Genomic DNA, 24484 nt, shown 5'->3' on the forward strand with positions numbered 1-24484 from the left:
AAATGAACCACTTACTAATATTTCTGAGACAATGTCTGCCATCGTCAGCAAATTATTGAAGTTATTACCTAGACACTGTCTGCCGCTGTCAGTATATATATATATATATATATATATATGCTACTATTTAGACACCGTCTTTTTCAATACATAAGTGAGGTTATCACCTAACAACCCAATAGCCCATGGCATACAATTTTTATATTTATTCCTCTTTAACGATATCTCATAAATTTTATGATATCTTGTAAAAGTTATATATATCTTCTAAAGTTTGAGATATATTATATTCTTTATAAGATATCTTATAAAAAATATGAGATATTTTATATTTTTTTCTTTATAAGGTATTTCATTAATGGGAAAGGCAAACCAAATTTGTTTTACATGATAGATGATAGGATTAGTTATATGATAAAGATTTGTCATAGTATTCTGTTGATATTCGGCCTAGATAAGCTTCAGTACTAATATGAAAACGTTCAAAATTGAAATTCCCGTTATCTATAGAGGCTGCCATGATGCGGAACTCTTTTGTATTCCAGACCACAAAAATCAATAATTTTGACGTCACACCGTCTATTCCAGTTTTGGTGAGATTCAAAGATTATCAAAAATATGCATGTGGTAGATTTTACGAATACATTGTAAATAGGTGGATGCCTTCCTGTCAAGCAGTTAATTACACTAATGCAAAGGGGAGATGTGAAAAAAGCCCCCCCCCCGAAATTCCTGACCCAACAAAGTTATTTGAAAAGAAAATACTATGTAAACTGCGGATCCATCATTTGCGTAATGACAAGTTGAGGTTCGAGACATTTACATGTATGAAGAAACGAGTACCATCTACCTGGTCTGCGACTCAACTGAATGTCTTCTTTTCTTAAATTCTTCTTGCGAAAGAACGGGCTCAAATCTATACGGCTCCAAACTTAACTGTTCGTGACTTGTCATGTTTACAGTGCTGCTGATGAAATCAACCGGAACTGACAGTGTGACGTAATAAATTAAACTTCAATGGCCGCTCTCTTAGTGGCGGGTAATTTGAAATATAAGATAGATTAATATTGATTTAATTGTTAAGCAAGGATTTTTGTTGTTAAAGACTGCCATTTACGATATCATTAAGTAATACTTTATTCATAAAGGCAACAATGTGGTTAGGGTTGCATTTCCCTTTAAATATATGAGATATCTTATACAGTAGATAAGATATCTCATAAACTTTATAAGATATCTTATTAACGTTTTTAATATAAGATATCTCATAAACTTTATAAGATATCTTATAAAAGAAAAGTTATAAGATATCTCATAAACTTTATGATACATTTTGCTTAATATACAAGATATATTATAAAGTCTATGATATATCTTATAAGATAGATATCTTATATATTTTATGAGATATCTTATAAACTGTAAATTATATGTGGTATCTTATAAAATATGAGATATCTTATAAACGTTATAAGATATATTATAAGGTTTAAGAGAAATCTTATAAAAAATTCATTTATGAGATATCTTATAAAATATATAAGATATCTGATAAAGTTTATGAAAAACTTATAAAACATATAAGATATCAAATAAAGTTTATGATGATTGATTGATTGTATCTTGCTTAACGTCTCTCTCAAGAATTTTTTACTCATATGGAGACGTCACCAAGACCGGTGAAGGGCTTTAAATTTAGGCCTATGCTCGGCACTTACGGCCATTGGGCAGTGATGGTTCTTTAGCGTGCCACACCTACTGTGACACGGGACATCCGTTTTTAAGGTCATCTCCGAGGACCCGTGACATTCACACCTGATGCCGAGCATTTGGCAATGGAACTGTCACTACCTGTTTTAACGACTAAGGTCTGTCGCGGCCTGAATTCGAACCCCGGCCTTCCGCATGCGGGGCGAACGCTCTTTTTTTCTTTTTCTCTCTTTTATTGATAATCTTCCTACAATATCTATATATACTTGAAGATGATAGCTAAACACAAAATAGTTAAAACATAAACATCAAAATATCATCTGTTTCTTTGACAAGTTGATTTTTGTACAATTTTTTTTTTATAGAACATATCTTTTCTGTTTTCAGCAACACAAAGTTGATAATGATTATATGAGATATAATGAGTTAAAATATATTTGCATAAGCGAGACATGTCAACCTTTTTGTTTTCTTTTAGAAATATTTGTCTCCGTCTAAATATGCTAAATCTACAGAGCGATATAAAATCAAAGGCCTGAAGGGCTTGAGAGTCGACTCGCACTTCATTGTCGACTGGAGTAGGTAATCTTCAAGGAGAAAGATAGTAGTAATTAAGGATGAAGAACATAGTGTATGTATGTGTGTGTGTGCACGCTTCTTTTAGCAGGATTTACTGTACTGTCTCTCAGTGTATTTTCTAGAGTTTATTCAGCAACTAGACGTAAAAAGCAACTATGAAAACAAAAAAGAAAACAAGAAATGTTTTTCAAACATATATATGCAAAATTGAAAAGGGTTATACATATGGATCATTTAATTGATAATAGTGCCAAGTCAATTCAAGATATTGAGTGGACAATATCTTATGTCCAGAGTGAACTGAGCATGTGACCTAAAAATATATAGGGGTCATCTACTCCTTGGGATGTACCAGTGTACCAAGTTTGGTGTAAATCAAGCAACTGATTCTTGAAATATAGGAGACAATATATTACTATGTCTAGTTTGACCCTTGACCAAGTGAACCTAAAATTAATAGGGGTCATTTACTCCTTAGGATTTACCAGCATACCAAGATTGATGTCTGTCAAGCAAAGGGTTTTCAAGATATTGAGCGGACAGTATATTCCTATGTACAGTTTGACCCTTGAACTTGGACCATGCGACCTCAAAATCAATAGGGATAATCCACTCCTTATGATGTACCAGTGTTCCAAGTTTGATGTCTGTCAAGCAAAGGGTTCTCAAGATATTGAGTGGACAGCATATTCCTATGTCCAATTTGGCCCTTGACCTTTAACCATGTGAACTCAAAATCAATAGGAGTAATCTACTCTTAAGGATGTGACAGTGTTCCAAGTCTGATGTCTGTCGAGCAAAGGGTCATTAAGATATTGAATGAAGTATATTCGTATGTCCAGAGTGGATTGACCCTTGACCTTTTGACCTGAAATCACTTAGGGTCCTCTACTACTCATAATCAATATATATGGAATATCATTACTATCAAGAGAATGATTCTCAAGATATTGAGAGCGAACATGTGGTCAACCGATCGACAAGTGCAAGTAATTCCCCCTCGTTTCTTCTTTGAAAGGGGGCATAAGTAATTGCTCACAGAATCTCAAATATAGTCACACAAATTTAGAAATATGACTAAATTGGTAAAACGTAGATACTGACATTCTCTCACCAGAGGGCGTGTTACCGCAAGCTTCATAGTGCGAGTTGCGCATGGAACTCGGGTAGAGAATGAAATACTGACTGTTACAATGACATTAATGGGTTTCCATACTTTTACCCTTAAAAAATACTATCGGAATAATGCATAATTATATTTATTACACCCGTATTTAACTCAATATAATACTCATATTGCTTACATCCTGTAATCAATTATCATGAAACAGCGAATTAAAATTCATCATCGTGCAATATTTTTTTAAAAACTGTCATATTACGATACCGTGACAAGCACTTGATTATGTCAGATCTTTCTCTCTGCACGATTTCCATGGGTCTGGGAATATGCGATTACTTTTAACTTTCCATTTGCAGTAAACGACTGATGTACTTTATCCATCTAAATACGGCAAAATTTCAGAGTGTTATGTTTGAGTTCTTCATTTAGTATCGATCGATCAAATTATTGGCTTTGATAATTATGAAGTTTATAATTACCAATGAGGCCGTTATATTGCACCTTGGTACGGCATTTTTCACAGCTATTACAATACATTAAACACTCGTTCGATAAATTTTGAAGTTTAAACAAAGAAATTATCCAGTCTGTTAAAACTTTATTGCTACAAAATCTCGTGTTTTACTGAAATTAACATTATTCGGAGAAGATTACCGCTCCGTAGTATGTAAATAGACAAGAATGCCGCTTCGTCAGAATTGTACCCACGAACTGTGATATTTACAAACTGGACGTGTGTTCTCTGTCTCACCATAGTAGATTCCCGCAGAAATAGTCACATGATTTAGGCTTTTACACTTTCGATGAGGCCTCGACAGGGAGTATAAATCAGTCGTAACAGACCCATATTTACCATGCTTTATCAACCTCAGAAAATTAAGCGAGATATTTCTTCACCTTTCATTTACTTTCTTTACTATAAAATATTTACTTACACTATTTGTTTCATGTTTACCGATGAATCTATTTTGTAATTGATATATTTATACACGTCACAAGTTCAATAAACAAGTACAATTGCCCGTGACACTTAATTTGCTTACATCATGTATTCATGCGCACTGTACATGTATATAGTTTCTTTAAACGTATTGAAGGGACTCATTTAAATTACATTGTTATAATAATTTCAACATATGGCATGTGTTCAAAACAATGAAGCTGTTCAGAAAAAGGAAATCAAAATTTTTGAAGATCTTTATGCGCGGGGTTTATTTGCTCTCGGTGTATGAATAAACAGAAAAGTTTGTGAGCCGTTAAAAATCCGCATCGCCGTTGACAGCAAAGAGCATCTCGCTTTGCGAGCCGATTCAAAAATCAATAAAAAATACATTGACATTTTTCGTTTCAGGTGGCAATACTGACATAAAAACTACTTCAAAGTTCAAATTACTATAAACTGAATTCTCACAATCCTTCAATAAATGTTCTAGATGATATATAACGAAATTATCTTTAAAATTAGTCAATAGGGGATTTTCGAGTTCTTCCGTTCTGTGCGTATTTTGTGTCTTAGAATCTACCTAAGTCACGTGATTTGGCGATTTTTTAAGGCATGCTTTCTTCCGGTTTAGTTAACAATCAGACGATTTCGTTGATTTAATAAACTCACTGGTTTTGATACCGAATTTAAGAACCAGTGCCATTGGCGTGTGGCAGAGGGATGTAATACGGAGGGGAAGACAGGCACGTAGCATCGTTTTTCAGGGAGGGGGGGGGGGTTAGTCAGATAAGATGTCTTAACACTATTTTGTCTAAAATTCTTGACAAGAATAGATACATGTATATCAAAACAAACAAAACCTAACATGTTCTTTTGATTAATATTCAAAATCTTTAAAATTTAAAATGCATGGATGACATACGACTTATACCTCAATATATATTTTATCACACCTTGATTCGATATGCAAGAGCTTGTTCTGCGTATAGTCAGTTTTTAAATCGAGGTAAGCTACTGACAAACAAGTTGATGGTACAGGGGTTTCAACAGTCTCGATTGAAGTCAGCATTTCGCAAATTCTATGGTCGTTATAACGATCTGGTTCGTCAATACAACCTCGCATTGGGTCAAATGCTGTCTGACGTGTTTCATACCGATTAGCAGTTCTTGGCACACTGATTTGGACTGCGGATAACTCCGTTTACCTGATCAGGATATAGGGCTCACGGCGGGTGTGACCGGTCAACAGGGGATGCTTACTCCTCCTAGGCACCTGATCCCACCTCTGGTGTGTCCAGGGGTCCGTGTTTGCCCAATTATCTATTTTGTATTGCTTATAGGAGTTATGAGATTGATCACTGTTCATTATCTTCACCTTACCTTTTAAAATTCAGGAGAGTGTGTGTGGTGGTGGTGGTGATTGATTGTTTTTACGACTCGTCGAGAAGGTTTTACTGATCACTTTGAGACATCACCAGCTTTAGGTGAAGTACCGCAAATTTAGACCTATGCTTAGCGCTCAGGGCCGTAGCAGTGAGGGTTCTTTATCGTGCCAACGCTAGGGGTGGGTGGGGGTAGGGTAGTAGCGTATCATATATATTGCCTAAGAAAATTTATCCCAAACTCCGATTACTTGAATAGTAGGGAGAACACATGGATTCACTTCATAAATTGCATTCGTACCATTCACTTCTGGCGCCATAAAAAGTCGGGGGTTGGGGGGGGGGGGGGGGGTGGAGGTTGTGTCACGAAATATATCTTTATTTGTATATATAAATAATAGAAAATTATGATTGTTAAAATGGGGACCAGTCCCCCCACCCCCCCCTCAATCTACGTGCATGCCTCAGAAGTACCGATATATCCATCATCGGATTTGCATTGCTGAAGTCACTGTTCATTCCAATATGGTGCCCAATATTTGTATTGATAAATCATGACATAATAACTTTCAATAACTGGTATGTCTCATTTTTTTCACTACATTTTTATTGATGATTTCCGACAATTTAGTCATTTTTCTTTACTGATCGGCGACTGACTTTCAAGAGCTTGAGATAAATTTTTTTAATGCATCTACATCAACATTTTTGGAAAGGATTTCCAAATTTATACCAATCGCAAGCGTACATAGCCTTTGTATGTTACTTTTACGGTAAAAGGAACAAGAAACACTTATCTGTAACAAAAAATTTCTTCAGTTCGATTATACTTGTATAGAATCAACGTCCATTTTAATAGGCTATACACTTACATGTATACAAGAGTTAGTGTATTTACATTAACTACGATAAACCGGAAATGACCATACCTAAAAAAAGTATGACGTAATAGTGACTAAATGCAGAATAAACACGGACATGGAAGAACTCGAAAATCCCCTATCCTGTACATCTCAAAAATAGATGCAATATATCTTCACATTCATTTGAACATAAAGGACATAAATTATAATGTACTTTTCCAGTTCTATATAATTTTTCATAAGTGAAAATTACGTTATGAAAAATTTTGAAATCCAATTCTAATATATGAGGTGGTTTACACGATTGTAACGACTTAGTCCACCTTTTCTCAAGGTGAATAGTTTCTATTGTCTTAAATACGTTCTTCCAAAATTCATTTGATACAGGACTTTTGAAAAATCTTTTTCATAAGAACTTTGTAAAATATTTTCAAAGAACATGAATTGAAAACTATATATTGATCATCAAATCGTAAAATCACATTTGGCACATACTCGTTTTTCACATTTTCCTTAATACAAACATAATTTTTCCATTCTTCTGGTATGATGGACAATAAACATTCGTAATTTTCCTTAATCAATTTTTCACTGATATTTGGATTACATTCCTGAATAATCTCAATAATACATGATATATACTGGCAAAATTTTTGGAATTACTTCATTTGTAATATCTTTTATGTGAGTTATAGCCGCTTTGATAAAATGTTCCCATTTCAACATTTTGCCAGCATTCATAACTTTTAGATTGTAAAATAAACAGATATTGTATATATCACAGTCATTATAATTAAAAACAATAAAATCTTCAATTGCATACCATGCACTGAACATCACAACATAAAATGATGGTAGAGTTTGTAGATCCTCCTTGTTGAATTTAAGCAAAAATATGTCCAAATTCAAAATATTAGTAAGTTTATTAGTATTTGATAATAAAATAGCTCAAACAAAAATCGATAATCACCATTTTTCTTTGATTAGAATATCACTCGCGCAGAAGAGGAAATAAACAATAATTTTATATTTAATTTAATGGCCTAATTCAATCAAATAATATTCTTTATATGGTCAGTTTAATGTATACCAACAGCTGATATAAACAGAATTTACACTTTCATTACTTTTATTCGTATTAACATAGCTAGTCTATAGTATACATCTTGTACCCACCCAAGCAAACTCCCCGTCGAGGCCTCATTACGTCACCTACGAATAGACCTCTCCTAGGTGACGCACCACAATATACAGATTTGTATATTGTGAGTCCGCGATTATCACGCAGACAAATTACTCTAAAGAAGAAGTTTGCCCACCCAAGCGTTCAACAAAACACAAAACGTACCTCTATCACAAAAGAGTTGACATCTCGGAAGCTGCGTATTGTTTTAGATGTATATCTAGCATTCTAATACCAACTTGAGCTTTCTCACCAATAATAGTTTTATATGATACCAGACGAGCACCATGATTCCATAAAAATTCAGTACATTCTTTTTAAATATATCTCTTAGCCCATTCCGGAATAGATACTACTGTCAATGTATACCATAATTTTGACATTAACAATGTGTTGATTACAGTTGTTCTGCTTTGCAAAGATAATTTTCTTTGTCTCCATAAGAGAATTTGCTTAATACTCATAACTTTGTCTTTCAAGTTGAGGCTTTCACACTCCTCACTATTTTTTCCAAAACCTATACCTAATATTTTAATAATATTCGTTTCACTTATCCCCAGAGCATCTTTATCATAATTCGTAAGTTTACCATTCCCAATACACATTATTTCAGACTTCTGTATATTCACTTTGGCACCTGAAGCTTTACCATATATATCAAAAACTTTCAATGCTTCAAAAACAGACCTCTTATCACTAACAGCTAACGTTGTATCATCTGCATGTTGAAATATTAATTCACTTGTACTGGACAATGGTATTGGTATACCTTTAATATATGTGCTTTTTTAATTAAACAACTTAATGGTTCAGATGTTAAAACATACAACATAGCAGATATCGGGCATCCTTGCCTCACAAAATTCTTGACCGAAAAATATTTTGTCAAGAATCCATTACATTTTACACTACTACACATAATTATCTGTATCAAAAATACTAATCCATTTTCTAAAATAAGGTCCAAAACCAAATATCTTTAACACGTCTGAAAGATACTCATGACTAACTCTATCGAAAGCCTTTTCTTGATCTATATTTATAATATAACCTTCCATATTGTCCATTTCAACCATGTCAATAATGTCTCGTATACTTACTGACGGTATCTGCTATATCTTTACCAAATAATGCAACATGTTTGACTTTCAGATATAATATTAGGCAAAACTAATTTCAACCTATATGACATAATCCTTGCAACAATTTTGTAATCTACATTTAATGGACTTATTGGTCTCCAATTTTTTAACAATCTTTTGTCACCCCCCCCTTTTTTTTTTTATACAATAATGTAATAACACCCATTTCCATAGAATTTTCTCTTATTTCAATTTCATGAAATAACCTGTACAATACTGGGCATAAATGAGGTAAAAATGTCTTATAAAATACTAGTGATTCCATCAGACCCTGGACTTTTATTATTAGCCAATTGTTTTGTTGCTTTTTTTATTCCTTCATGCGTGATTTTCATGTCACACATTTCTACATCAATTTCGTCAACCTACATCAATTTCGTCAAGCTTTTTGTCAACAAAAGACAGAAAATTATTGTTACATTCAATGTCAATTTCAACAGATGAATATAATGTAGAGTAAAAATCATATTGTATATCTAATATAGAATCAATATCGTTTTTAACTGTATCATATTTTTCATCTATGAGCTCTTTTATAGCATGAGACTCTTGTCTTCTTTTCTCTAAATTAAGAAAATATTTTGTACACTTATCTGATTCAGTAGCCCAATGTGCTTTAGATCTTAATACAGCCCCTCTACACTTTTCATTTTCATACTCGGAAAGATCATTTTTCAAAGCTTCATATTTCTCAATATCAACACAATCACCGTTAGCAATATTTTGTGACATTCTTTGAATTGCATTTTACAATTTATAAAACTCTTTATTCCTTTCTTTGACACGATCTCTACTATAACATTGTGAAAAAATTTTGATTTTGTATTTCAAATTGTCCCACCACAACAAATAATTTACATTTCTTTTCTCTCTCTAAAATATCTACTACTTTTTTCTTATATAATTCATCAAACAAGAGAGAATTGTTATGTATCCACAATCCTGGTCCTCTTTCGGACTCATTTGTATCTAAGTAAAGTATAACCATTGAATGATCACTTAGTGACGTATTTGTGTAATATATATTTTTAACAAAGTCACTTACCACATTTGACACTAATATGTAGTCAATTCTACTTTGTATAAGTTTATTTTCAACAACAACTTTCCTAAAAAATATTCTTTCATTTCTGTTTCTTTTTCTCCATACATCAACAATACTGCATTTATTCATAATATCAACCAAAGTTTTGTATCCTTGATCATACACATGTTTTGTTTTACTACACCGATCTATTTCACCTAGCGTATTATTAAAATCTTCTATTTATTGATGACAACAATTCTACACCTACAGTACACGACACGAGTTTTATACACCCCACCGTGGAAAGACCACGGTGGAAAATCCACGGTGGAAAATCCACGGAGATACACTGTGTCCTCTGTGTTCCACGGTGTGTGTTATTTGTGAATACACACAGCTGCTAAGAGCTTTGTTCTGGCCACGGGCGCCTTACGGGAGATGTGAAAATGTGCCGCAGGCCAAATAATCAAGATAAGGGTGGAATTTTAAGAAAAGAAAAAATGTCAATATCCCCCCCCCCCTGATACTTATATTGTTTTTCAGCATATTGAGCCGATTCCAACGATACCAAACACTATATATTATGTTTTTAAGAAAACCTGGTTTTGACTTTTTTTTCTTTTAGTCTTCTTTCTTCATTAAAATATTCTTAAATTCTATGTTTAAATAATGCGTACTTGCAGGCAATTCCTGTTTTGAATGCGAATTAGTATATTCAGTAAATGAAAAACATACATGTACAACATGTCATAGGGATATTTAATAATTACCGATGTGCTCGCTCTCTCTCTCTCTCTCTCTCTCTCTCTCTCTCTCTCTCTCTCTGTGACAAATGCGCTGTTTAACATAATTACCTCCATCATATTGTGTTGATATGCATCTTGACAAATATAACTTTATCCAATATAGAAATTAGAGCATTGTCGATGATTAACAAATTGGAATTAATTTATTACGTAATTAATAGAAGCAAAAATACTAATAAATACATCGAATGATTTATTTTTAAAATCCCGAGTTAATTACATTTGACCGAGACTTATGTTCGATGTACTTTGATAGAGGTTTTCATAAAAAAAAAAATGTTCATCGGGAGTGTCTGGATAATGCAATGATTTTTGTATAATAAGTATATACCATGCAAATTAATAGGGTCTTTGTCACAGTATAACTAAATTACGGTTAGCTAGTTTGGGTTTTGACTTCTCATGAAAAGTATGAAATATATTGGGTCGGCGCGATATCAGATCTAGTCTAAGATCACGGGTATCTTACGCGGACCCAATATATTTCACACTTTCCGCAAGAAGCTAAGCACTTCTGTTGATTTCAAATACACGGATTAGCTGACCCCCATTGTTCTACTGAGGCGAAAATCCCTTCGAATTTGCATGGAATGTACAAGTTATACACAGGTCATTGTTATAGTCATACATCATAGTACCGCTAATCCGACAAATATTTTTTTTTATTTTGAATAAGTTATTGAATGACGAAGTATGACCAAACTGCAGATTGAACTTTATAGAGCCCCGTGCTAACATTACTTATATTTTTCAATGTATCAGAAGGGGTATGTTGCCGGTTAAGTTGTATAAATCTCTTGACAAGCAATAAAATAACAACAAAAATGGTGCTTAAATTTTCCGATTACGAAAACCTTTCAAGTTTTCAAAGTACACCCTCTCCGATTCTACGTGCATGTAATCAATATTTAAGGATGTAAATCCTCGGTGTCAAATGCAACTAGTTCATGAAAAAAACTAATATAAATATAAACAGAAATGACTTAACGATTATTTGCTTTTATTCATATACGCTATCGATTATTAAGATCTTTAATTTAATCTTTAGATGCATTAGATAATGAAAGCAAGAGAGAGAGAAAGAGAGAGAGAGAGAGAGCATTGGTAATCATTTATTATAATATTCATGAATGTATGCAGATACGGGAAGTTTAATACGTTCAGTATAAATCTTGAAAGTACAATTTCTTTCTGATTAATTATCCATCCCCTTTCATTCTGATATTTTTTTTTAATTTCCCATTTTGTTTTCTTTACATGTTAAATTTTTCGGCTGGTCCGGGTTAGGACTAATGAATGAGTCCCCCCCCCCCCCCCCCTTCTAAAACGATGTTACGTGCTTAGCTGTCTATCTCCCTCTCAGTCAACAATAAAATAAATACATGCTATATATACTGCAACATCATTGGATTTACTGGATAATTCTTTCTAGAAGGCACGGAGATTAGATGAATTTTACCCCCGTATTATGTTATAACTGACCAAAACCTAGTACGTTTGTTTTACAACTTTCATTCAGAAGACGCGCAAGTTATTGAGTTACTGAATAAACGAGAAAACGTCTGCATTTTTATTTCAATCGTTGCCAACTCTTTACTTTGTGATATTTCAAGACTACATGTACTCAATTCAATTTATTAGATCTCATCACCATTATGCAATGGTATACAAAAATATAAAGACAAAAAGCTGTTATATATACATTTAGTAAATAATACATGCGTGTAATAAAGTATTTATCAAGTTAGAAAAAAACCCTTTAAAAAACCGTGTTATTATTGATGTGAAGTATGGGCATTCTAATGAAATTTTCTTAATGAAAGTACGGAGTTTTCTAAAGGTTGTTTAAAAGTAAAGATAGTTTTAATATTTATTTGTTTAAGTGATAAAAATTTGATTCTTTGCTCACATTGCTTCACAGTTGAGTACATAATGAAATTCATATCCACTGTAAACATGTATATAGCTGACCTTAATCATATATTCCTAATTAAAATGAAAACTTTACGTAAAAATAAACTATTGCTTATGGTACACATTTCTTTGAACTGCTGTTTATCAAATTGAAATTACTGGCATGTGATTGTCGTTGTTCATGACCCTTCTTTTATTTGGTGAAATTGTGCTGCACATGCCGTGAAACAATGTACCGACGAGTGGTAGGAATAACACAGGTGTTTATATACAGGATGTCGAGAATTTGGGCGTTTCATAAAAAGGTGTGAACGTCTGTAGGGAAGTCTACATACGGATATGAACCGAAAACACCAACGTATCATTAAACAACAATTACAAGAATTGAATGATTTATAGCTAATTTCTAAATAAGTAATGGGGTGAGGGCATGTATGCTGACCAAGCGAAAAGGTTTTTTGGGTGAATCATTTCGGAAATTATTTCTTTGTTTTATCACACGGAGGTACACGGTGGCATCGACGGAGGTACAGGTGACATCCACGGAGATCCTCCGTGGATTTCAATGTCTAGCTCGTTCGGAAAAATAGGACTTCAAAGGTGCCGACAATTTTAAAGGTCCACCGTGTTTGGGGCAAATTTGTTCCACCGCGTTGCGTGGAACACGCATAAAACTCGTGTCGTGTACTGTAACTCACGCAAAGAGTGTTCGATTTCTTCATCGTCAATATAAGCTGGGAGATGTAAGAAACTAACAATGACGGATGATTGTACTACTTCTTGAACCTTGAATGTCGAATTCCCCACTTTGATTCCCTCAGGTAATATTGCACAGGGGCTTTTCCATCCAATGTTATTTCATACAGATTTCCAGACTTGGGGACGCATGCATAAAGTGTACCTGGTCCACAATTTTCATGCACATATTCAACAATAGCATCTGGCTTCACAGCAGAATTGTCCAGTACATTTACAATAAGGGAGTGTTCACGTCGATATGTTCTATTTTTGACTGGACGATCATAATCACCAAGATGGCTGCCACTTCAAGTGGCTGCCATCCTGAATTGAGTGTTCTAATCAAAAGATTTTCAAAATATCAAGCAAAAACAAAACAGAAATTATAACATATATACATGAGGACCCTCTGTGGGTAACAGAGGTTATTGGTTCTCAACTTACAGACTCTACAAAAGGTATAATCTACTCTATCGGAACAACTCCGTGCTCACCCTGCAAATCCTATACCGGAAGCAGTGGGAAATCTTATAAAACATATAGGATATCTTATAAAGTTTATTATGATTGATTGTATTTTGCTTAACGTCTCTCTCGAGAATTTTTCACTCATATGGAGACGTCACCAAGACTGGTGAAGGGCTTCAAATTTAGGCCTATGCTCGGCGCTTACGGCCATTGAGCAGTGAGGATTCCTTAGTATGCTACACCTACTGCGACACAGTACATCCGTTTGTAAGTTCATCTCCGAGGACCCGTGACACTCACACCTGATGCCGAGTGTTTGGCGATGGAACTGTCACTACCTGTTTTAACGACTAAGGTCTGTCGCAGCCGGGATTCGAACCCCGGCCTTCCGCATGCGGGACGAACGCTCTAACCTCTACTTTATATACCGTGGCGGTATATAAAGTTTATGAGATAGTTTCTAAAACATACACTATATCTTATATATTTGAGAAGATATCTTATAACTTAGAATAAATTTATAAAATAGCATTTATTTTTCATAAGATATATCATAAACCAACGAGTATACCCAAAGATGCGGGATGTAGGTGTAGGCTACCGAAACGGCAATATATAGATGGACGAGGTTTGTTTTTGCATATCTCAATTTACGGATATATTTCGCAGGAAAGCATATGGTTACAGAAGAAAGCATTAATTCAGGAATATATGGAAACAAATATATCCACTGTACACTTTCTAGTTTTATCAAACACCTCAACACAATTCCGACATTCGAGGCAAGTTTGGCACTAACTACCGTGTGTCTACGATCAAATATCAGGAAAATCCTGATTTATCGTCACTCTTATATGACCAATAATTACACGTTATCTGTTCAAGTTTATGCATATACTGTCAGTAAATAAAACCAATATACTGTCAGTAAATAAAACCAATATACTGTCAGTAAATAAAACCAATATACTGTCAGTAAATAAAACCAATATACTGTCAGTAAATAAAACCAATATACTGTCAGTAAATAAAACCAATATACTGTCAGTAAATAAAACCAATATACTGTCAGTGAATAAAACCAATATACTGTCAGTAAATAAAACCAATATACTGTCAGTAAATAAAACCAATATACTGTCAGTAAATAAAACCAATATACTGTCAGTAAATAAAACCAATATACTGTCAGTAGATATAACCAATATACTGTCAGTAAATAAAACCAATATACTGTCAGTAAATAAAACCAATATACTGTCAGTAGATAAAACCAATATACTGTCAGTAAATAAAACCAATATACTGTCAGTAGATAAAACCAATATACTGTCAGTAAATAAAACCAATATACTGTCAGTAGATAAAACCAATATACTGTCAGTAAATAAAACCAATATACTGTCAGTAGATAAAACCAATATACTGTCAGTGAATAAAACCAATATACTGTCAGTGAATAAAACCAATATACTGTCAGTGAATAAAACCAATATACTGTCAGTGAATAAAACCAATATACTGTCAGTAAATATAACCAATATACTGTCAGTGAATAAAACCAATATACTGTCAGTGAATAAAACCAATATACTGTCAGTGAATAAAACCAATATACTGTCAGTAGATAAAACCAATATACTGTCAGTAAATAAAACCAATATACTGTCAGTAGATAAAACCAATATACTGTCAGTAGATAAAACCAATATACTGTCAGTAGATAAAACCAATATACTGTCAGTAAATAAAACCAATATACTGTCAGTAGATAAAACCAATATACTGTCAGTAGATAAAACCAATATACTGTCAGTAAATATAACCAATATACTGTCAGTAAATATAACCAATATACTGTCAGTGAATAAAACCAATATACTGTCAGTGAATAAAACCAATATACTGTCAGTGAATAAAACCAATATACTGTCAGTGAATAAAACCAATATACTGTCAGTGAATAAAACCAATATACTGTCAGTAAATATAACCAATATACTGTCAGTGAATAAAACCAATATACTGTCAGTGAATAAAACCAATATACTGTCAGTGAATAAAACCAATATACTGTCAGTGAATAAAACCAATATACTGTCAGTGAATAAAACCAATATACTGTCAGTGAATAAAACCAATATACTGTCAGTGAATAAAACCAATATACTGTCAGTAAATATAACCAATATACTGTCAGTGAATAAAACCAATATACTGTCAGTGAATAAAACCAATATACTGTCAGTGAATAAAACCAATATACTGTCAGTGAATAAAACCAATATACTGTCAGTGAATAAAACCAATATACTGTCAGTAAATAAAACCAATATACTGTCAGTAAATAAAACCAATATACTGTCAGTAAATAAAACCAATATACTGTCAGTGAATAAAACCAATATACTGTCAGTAAATAAAACCAATATACTGTCAGTGAATAAAACCAATATACTGTCAGTAAATAAAACCAATATACTGTCAGTAAATAAAACCAATATACTGTCAGTAAATAAAACCAATATACTGTCAGTAAATAAAACCAATATACTGTCAGTGAATAAAACCAATATACTGTCAGTGAATAAAACCAATATACTGTCAGTGAATAAAACCAATATACTGTCAGTGAATAAAACCAATATACTGTCAGTGAATAAAACCAATATACTGTCAGTAGATATAACCAATATACTTTCCTGCGAAATACAAAATTATTACTTAAACATTGTCTGTCATTGTCAGTTGACACATGAAGCTATCATAAAGGCATTGCCTGGCTTTGTCAGTAAATACATGACACTATAACCAAGCCACAGCCTATCAAGCTATAATCATGACACACTGTCAGTAAATACATGAAAATATTACCTAAAACTTTGCCATTGTGAGTTGAGCTGCTATCTAGATACTCTGCAAGTCCATGATCTCCTTCTTCAGCCTTCCACCACTAAGCCTCACAATTGCCTTTAATGAAATAATCCCCATGTAAAACTTAAATATCAAGCATATCCTCCTCTTGTGACCCCACCATCAACCCATGCCGAGTCATTGTTTGAACAAACTTGAGTCTACTCCAAATGAGGATGCTTGATGTTAATTTGAAAATTTGTACCAATGTGGTTCTTGGTAAGATTTTTTATCTTAACATTCCCAAGTACAACTTTGTACCCTCATGTGGTCCCAAACAGGTCTCAAGATCACGGTTTGAAGATAATATACATGTAATGTAATTTAAAAGTCTTAAAACTCTATCATGGCCCCATCCAGAATACAGGGGTCACGATATGAAAAATACGAATCTCTACTACATGAACCTATATTGCATATCTATCTCGTGTATTGTACCTTTGATTCCTGAGAATATTTTTTGAAAAATCCTACATTTTCCTATTTGGAACTTTAAAATCCTTTTATGGCCCCCCTCCTGAACCCAGAGGTCATGGTGTGCACAAACTTAATTAACCTACAGTACACGACGAGTTTTGAAGTCTCATTTTTCTGAGTGGATGCCACAGGATGTCACCTGTACCTCCGTGGATGCCACCGTGTACCTCCGTGGATGCCACCGTGTACCTCCGTGTGATAAAACAAAGAAATAAATTATGACCCTAAACTACATGTAATCTATAAATACTGGTGCACAAACATGCTATGAGCAGGTGCCCCTTTTTTGCTTTAATTTTCTCCCATTTGGGCTAATCCGCACCACCCCCACACCATCACAGTACCAAGCGTGGGGATTTAGACACTGTGCACAATCAAGAACCATGTCTGCCCTTCTTAAAAATCTACCTTTCATATGGGGCCATCCACCTTCCCTCTCAGCTACAGACCTTTTGCTGGACCATGCATGTTTTCACCGGAATTTCTTCAGCAACTTACCACATGTCTTAGTTTCGTATTTGCACCCATCTATATGCTAGGAATCATGGTGACACCTACATGTTGTATATCAACATTTTTATGAGGCATTCAGCTACATTTGACATGCATCCTAAAATTATTCTATACATTTTTACACATTCAATACCACTTCAAATATGGGGTATTTCCATTTTAAAAATAAAAAGTTGACCAGGCCGCCTATAGTGCGAAACTGTCCCTTGCTACCTAAATAGCATGAATTATAGCAGTTAAAAGTAGTGTGAACCATAAAATGACAAATAAAAGCATTGGTTTATTTGTATGACTATTCTAAAAGACTGACATTTAGTGCACAAGTCTTATAATATATAGTTTATATTGTAATTTAAAAGAATAGATGATTTAGATCCACTGAATACATGTTTACAGGTAGTGTTGAAATATCACAAAGTGTTCAGTTGACAACGATTGAAATAAGAATGCGGACGATTTTTCGTTTATTAAGATCGATCGATCGATCGAAATTCATATTTTCCATAGATAATCAATTATTTATGATTTAAAAAATGTTATCAAGGGCAATAACTTCTACACTGGTTTTTCTTTTACTGCATGTTTATTATACATGATTTTCCCAATTAATTTATACATTTTTATGAATTAGCAGTTTTTCTAAACTATTGACATTTAAAATTTGTCATTTCATCAAGTTTTTATCTATTATAAATATTCTGTATAAGGAAAATGTGTGATTTTCTGATGTTAACATATACTTCTTTTTTTTGTATGTCTGACAGCTTTAACAAGAGGTACTGTGAGCAATGCTCACTAAGAATACCCTCCGCTTACCCTAATCTCCCAAAGGGTGTTGGTAATAGGTATAAACTACCTCTTTTCTGAGTGTGAAAAACAAATGGCATGACAAACCTTGGGTATTCTCGTTTGTAGGGAGAAATGGATTATCTAGGAACACAGCATCTCCATGCGATGAAAAAAGCCGTTAAAGAATTTAAATGGAAACCACATTGCTACTTCGATGTCCAGTGCACGTGACCTTTGACCTTTTGACCCCAAAATCGATAGGGAACATCTTCATCCCATGGGTAGTCCATATATATGATATGGTGACCGTAGGTGGAAAAGATAATGCTTTAGAGCCCGGAAACCATTGCGTCTACAGACGGACGGACAGACAGACGGACAACCCGATTCCAGTATACCCCCCCCCCCCACAACTTGTTGCGGGGGGTATAAAAACATGGCAACATACACGGTTTCTTTGGTTATTAATTAAATTTAACTATATTGAGTGGAAATTAATACAGTTTTTCAACTTTCAGCCATTAATATCGATAAATCACATGAGGATCAATCCACCTTAAGTGACGCACGAACTTATCCGTCTTCTGAATGAAAGTAGTAAAACAAACGTACTATTTTTTGGTCAGTTATAAAACCCGAAAAGAGGGGTAAAATCATCTTCACTAGCCATGGGTTTTGGATCCATGAGTTCTTAGCGGAATGATCGCTTTTTGCTAGCGAAAAAATAATAAAAAATTGCCTACTAGATTGTCCGCTTGCAGAAACATGTATTACGGTAGTAAACAAAACAAGAGGCTCATGGGCCACATCGCTCACCTGAGTCACCTTAACCCATATTTAAAGATTTTCCCTATATATTCGCATGTAAAACTTTGATCCCTGGCGGTAGGTTGGGCCATGCTTTTTACAAACTTGAATCTGCACTGTGTCAGAAGCTTTCATGTAAATGAAAACTTCTTTGGTTCAATGGTTCTTGAGAAGAAGATTTTCAAAGATTTTCTCTTTATATTTGTATGTAAAACTTTGATCCCCTATTGCAGCCCCATCCTACCCCCGGGGGTCATAGTTTTAACAAATTTGAATCTGCACTATGTCAGGATGCTTTCATGTAAATTTGTACTTTCTTAGCCCAGTGGTTCTTAAGAAGATTTTACCTAATATATTCGCATGTAAAATTTTGATCCCCTATTGGTGCCCCATCCTAGTACCGAGGGCCATGATTTTAACAAACTTGAATCTGCACTATGTCAGAAAGCTTTCATGTAAATTTCAGCCCTTCCGCCTCTGTAGTTCTTGAGAAGATCTTTAAATGACCCCACCTATTTTTGTTATTATCTCCCCTTTGAGGGGACCCTTGAAAGCTCTTCACCCAAGGGTGCTTTTGGCCAAATTTGGTTGAAATTGACCCAGTGGTTCTAAAGAAGTCGAAAATGTGAAAAGTTTACAGACAGACGCTTTTGTATTTATTTTATTTTTGACTGAGAGGGAGTTAGATAGCTAGGCACGTAACATCGTTTAAGGGGTGCGGTGATACGGCACGGGTATGTAACAACGAGACGGTATGCACAATTTGTTACACACCTTAACACAAATGGCGACTCTATGTAACAACTTTATTATTTGTTACATAGCGTTGCCATTCCTGCTATGCTTTGTAACAAATTGTTACATATACCGTGCTGGGACTGCACCTTTTTGGGTGATTCCGGGAAAAACCCAAAGTCTTGTAGATTCCTTTTAATCATTGTGTTTGTGAGTAGGTATATATATGTGTCTTTCATGTAAATCCATACTCAACATGTTCAGGTCGATTCTAAAACCACAGAAACACTTAGATACCTCTTGGATGCGGGGGTTTATGCTTAAAAACGACTAGGGTAGTGCATAACAGGCATCTCGCCTAATGCACAATAATCCTCAGGCTTCTCTCTCTTCCTTCGTTCTTTCCATCTATATCACTTGGATGTCCTGCGCTCTTTGCAGACTCTCTCTCTCTCATTTTCTTTGCCTATGTATAATAAAATAATTCTTTCCATCCCCCCTCTCTAAATGCCAAGGCAACCAAAGAACGTAAATCTATCTATCATGGGGCGGATCCAGGATTTGCGGTTAAGGGGGCGCCACTGTATGAGGTAGGGGGTCTGGGGGCCGCCTTGAGGCCCCCAGTGGGTCCAGGGCGAAGCCCTAGTGGGATTTTACAGAATTCATAGGGCCTGAAATAGGTGTCCTATTTAGTCATTTGTACTATATTTTATCATTTTTAATAAGGCAAATCTACTAAAATGACGTAAATTGTAAGGGTTTTTGGAAAAAAAATTAAGTTCTCATAATCAAGTAATTCAAGAAATCAAAAGATTTTGTCATTTATTTCTTTGGGAGTGGAAGATATTATTGCTTGTTTTAGCGTTTAGTACATTTTTCTAAACAAGATATCACGATTTACATAAAATTTGAACATTTTAGGAAGGGGGGGGGGGGGGGGGGGGGCTGCACCCCCTCCTTAAATCCGCCACTGCTATCTATCTGCTTATCTATCTATCTATCTATCTATCGATATCAATCAATCAGATTAATCAATGAATCAATAAATCTATCACATTCACTTTTTTGTTTCTGAATTATTTCTTTATGTATTCCCAGATATGCTCGTTGACATGATCTGAAATGAGGTCTGTCACACGTCACTCACTCGTTCGTTCGTTCCAAGTCGGTATCGGACGCCATGGTTGTTGCTAAAACGGGGAACGAAAATGTAACGGGACGGAAAACGTAAATTCATAAAAGAATTAGAATAATTAATGTAGCTAAGATAGCATCAAAAATCGGACAAATAAGTTTTATTTTGATTAAAATCAAAATTTTAGGAATTTGTTCACAAACTGTAAAACAAATTTCTGCATCATGAATTGATTAAAGCTGGCATGAATTAATAAATATAGTATAATTCTATATGTCCGCCATATTTCTCTGCTAATCCGCCATATGTAATGGTTATCTTCTAGCATCCGAGTAATATTCACATTATCAAATAGATGGGCGGTCATTCTGTTACGAGTGCGCGGAGCGCACGAGTGAGAGAAGGACCGCCCATCTCTTTGATAATGTGAATTTTACGAGGATGCTAGAAGATAACCCACTTGTCACATATTTCAAAAGCTTCTCATTTTACATTTATTGAACCACACATTCAATACAATGGTAGATTGCCATATACCATCGTCGGACGATGCATCTGTATATAAAATTTAATACGCTTTACCCATAAAACAGCAAAACTAACTTAAAGAAAATTGATTATCCCTGTCAGTATCAATCACATATTGGTGGCTTCAAGAAAACATGTATAACACAAATATTAAAGTAGGAAAAGGATTAAAGACTTGCATTAGCAAACTCTTTATGAGAGAGAGAGAGAGAGAGAGAGAGAGAGAGAGAGAGAGAGAGAGAGAGCTATTTAACATTACTGACTGGGGAAAAAACACGGTCACAGATATGTGTATATGTTACATAACAATTCCTGTCTGCTTCAACGCCCATCTACAATCGGCGCACGCTTTACCCGTAAAACAGCAAAACTAACTTAACGAAAACTGATTATCCCTGGCAGTATCTATCACATATTGGTGGCTGTGTAACACAATTAAAGTGGGAAAAGGATTAAAGACTTGCATTAGCAAACTCTTTATAAAACAAGAGGTACTGAGAGCAATGCTCACTAAAAATACCCCCCGCTTACCCCAATCTCCCAAAGGGTGTTGGTAATAGGTAAATCTTCAGCATTATGATCCAAAAGGTATCTAGGAACACAGCATCTCCATGCGATGAAAAAAGCCGTTAAAGAATTTAAATGGAAACCATATTGCTACTTCGATGTCCAGTGCACGTGACCTTTGACCTTTTGACCCCCAAATCGATAGGGAACATCTTCATCCCATGGGTAGTCCATATGTATGATATGGTGACTGTAGGTGGAAAGGATAATGCTTTAGAGCCCGGAAACCATATTGCTACTTCAATGTCCAATGCACTTGACCTTTGACCTTTTGACCCCCAAATCGATAGGGAACATCTTCATCCCATGGGTAGTCCATATGTATGATATGGTGACTGTAGGTGGAAAGGATAACGCTTTAGAGCCCGGAAACCATATTGCTACTTCAATGTCCAGTGCGCTTGACCTTTGACATTTTGACCCCAAAATCGATAGGGAACATCTTAATCCCATGGGTAGTCCATATGTATGATATGGTGACTGTAGGTGGAAAGGATAACACTTTAGAGCCCGGAAACCATATTGCTACTTCGATGTCCAGTGCACTTGACCTTTGACCCCAAAATCGATAGGGAACATCTTCATCCCATGGGTAGTCCATACATATGATATGGTGACTGTAGGTGGAAAGGATAATGCTTTAGAGCCCGGAAACCATTGCGTCTACAGACGGACGGACGGACAACCCGATTCCAGTATACCCCCCCCCCCCAACTTTTTGCGGAGGGTATAATGAGAGAGAGAACTATTTAACATTACTGACTGCAAAAACGGTCACAGGTATGTGTATACATGTATTTGTTACATAACCCTTCTTGTCTGTTTCAACGCCCCAGACATTGATCGGCGCACACTTTACCCGTGAAACAGCAAAAGTAACTTCACGAAAACTGAATTATCCCTGTCTTGTTTCTATTGTGTAATTCTGATGTTAGGACCGCCCATGCGATAACAAGGTTGGAGGAGCTCGTTTTATCACATATGCGATAAAAAAAAACCTGTTGATGATAACCAGATACAATACCTGAACAACAAAAGAAAATCACTGTAAATATGTTGGATATTCTATTGTGATAAGTATCAGGGTTCGCATGGTATATAAGGGGACGAGTTTTGCTACGCTTCCCTTCACATCAGTGTCTTCGATTTACCTGTGCGGGTAGCTTCGACAGGTAACACGTACATCTCCGATACTAAATTTATATGACATCAAGAAGTAATGAAATCACGTTTTGAAACACCATGCAGTGCTCAAAATTATAATAAACATATCGTACAGTAGTAAATCATTCTAAAAGCTTTGGATAAATATATATAGAATGCCTTTACTTTACGTGAATGTGCGTACATTTGCAGTAAATATGTCAAAACTATACAAAAACGCAAAGAAATATTTCATCTATTATCTATTGATAAACTGGAATAACCAAAGGGTATACAATATATATCATTCACAATTACTTCAAGTAAAAGGCAAATACATAAATACTACTGTACTTACATCGTCGGAAACCCACGGTTGATTACGATTCGTTCCTCTCTCCATCACCCGTGGGTCCATTCATTCCTACTCACTCGTTCTCATGAATAAATATTTTAAAATATCGTCCAATCAAAGTAATCGTTATAGCAACGGAACTCTTCTGTTTTTAAATGCACTAACTTAACTTTGCTATCTCTGCAATTGTATACCAAAATTGGGCTGAAAGCGTCTTTTTGATTGGACAAATTTGCTTAAAGTTTTCCATGAGCGCCCAATCAAATTGCCTCATTAATTATTCATGAGAACGAGCGAGTAGGAATGAATGGACCCACGGGTGATGGAGAGAGGAACGAAGCGTAATCAACCGTGGGTTTCCGACGATGCTGTATTTATAAACATGGCATGTATGCTCGCCATGATAACGCATCGAATGCGGACAACTATATTTACCTGGGTATACTCGTAATATCTGTAAAGGACCGCTGATGTACGTGTACACTTGTCGAAAATATTCTAAGTAGTAGTAAAACCCCCTTTATTTGCATAATCCATGAAACAAAACGATAAAACTCCATTTGCATTCCAACAGTAAATACCATTGTCAATTGTAAAGACTGCGACACACTTAGCCCGTGCCGATCAGCTATCTTCAATCAGGG

General features: G+C 34.8%; 1 protein-coding gene across 4 annotated transcripts in view; it reads right to left on the reverse strand.

Annotated features, from left to right (window-relative positions):
• The window catches only part of LOC125673832 (uncharacterized), a 167184-nt gene that overhangs the window by 918 nt on the left and 141782 nt on the right, over positions 1–24484 (reverse strand). For all 4 annotated transcript variants that reach the window (XM_056158122.1, XM_048910669.2, XM_048910668.2 and 1 more), the window contains exon 12: positions 16753–16848. In XM_056158122.1, coding sequence (XP_056014097.1) covers positions 16786–16848 — 63 coding nt within the window. In that variant the 3' untranslated portion in view covers positions 16753–16785. The remainder of the gene's footprint in view (positions 1–16752; positions 16849–24484) is intronic.

The sequence above is a fragment of the Ostrea edulis genome, chromosome 3 (assembly GCF_947568905.1).
Source record: "Ostrea edulis chromosome 3, xbOstEdul1.1, whole genome shotgun sequence".
Taxonomy (NCBI): Eukaryota; Metazoa; Mollusca; class Bivalvia; order Ostreida; family Ostreidae; genus Ostrea; species Ostrea edulis.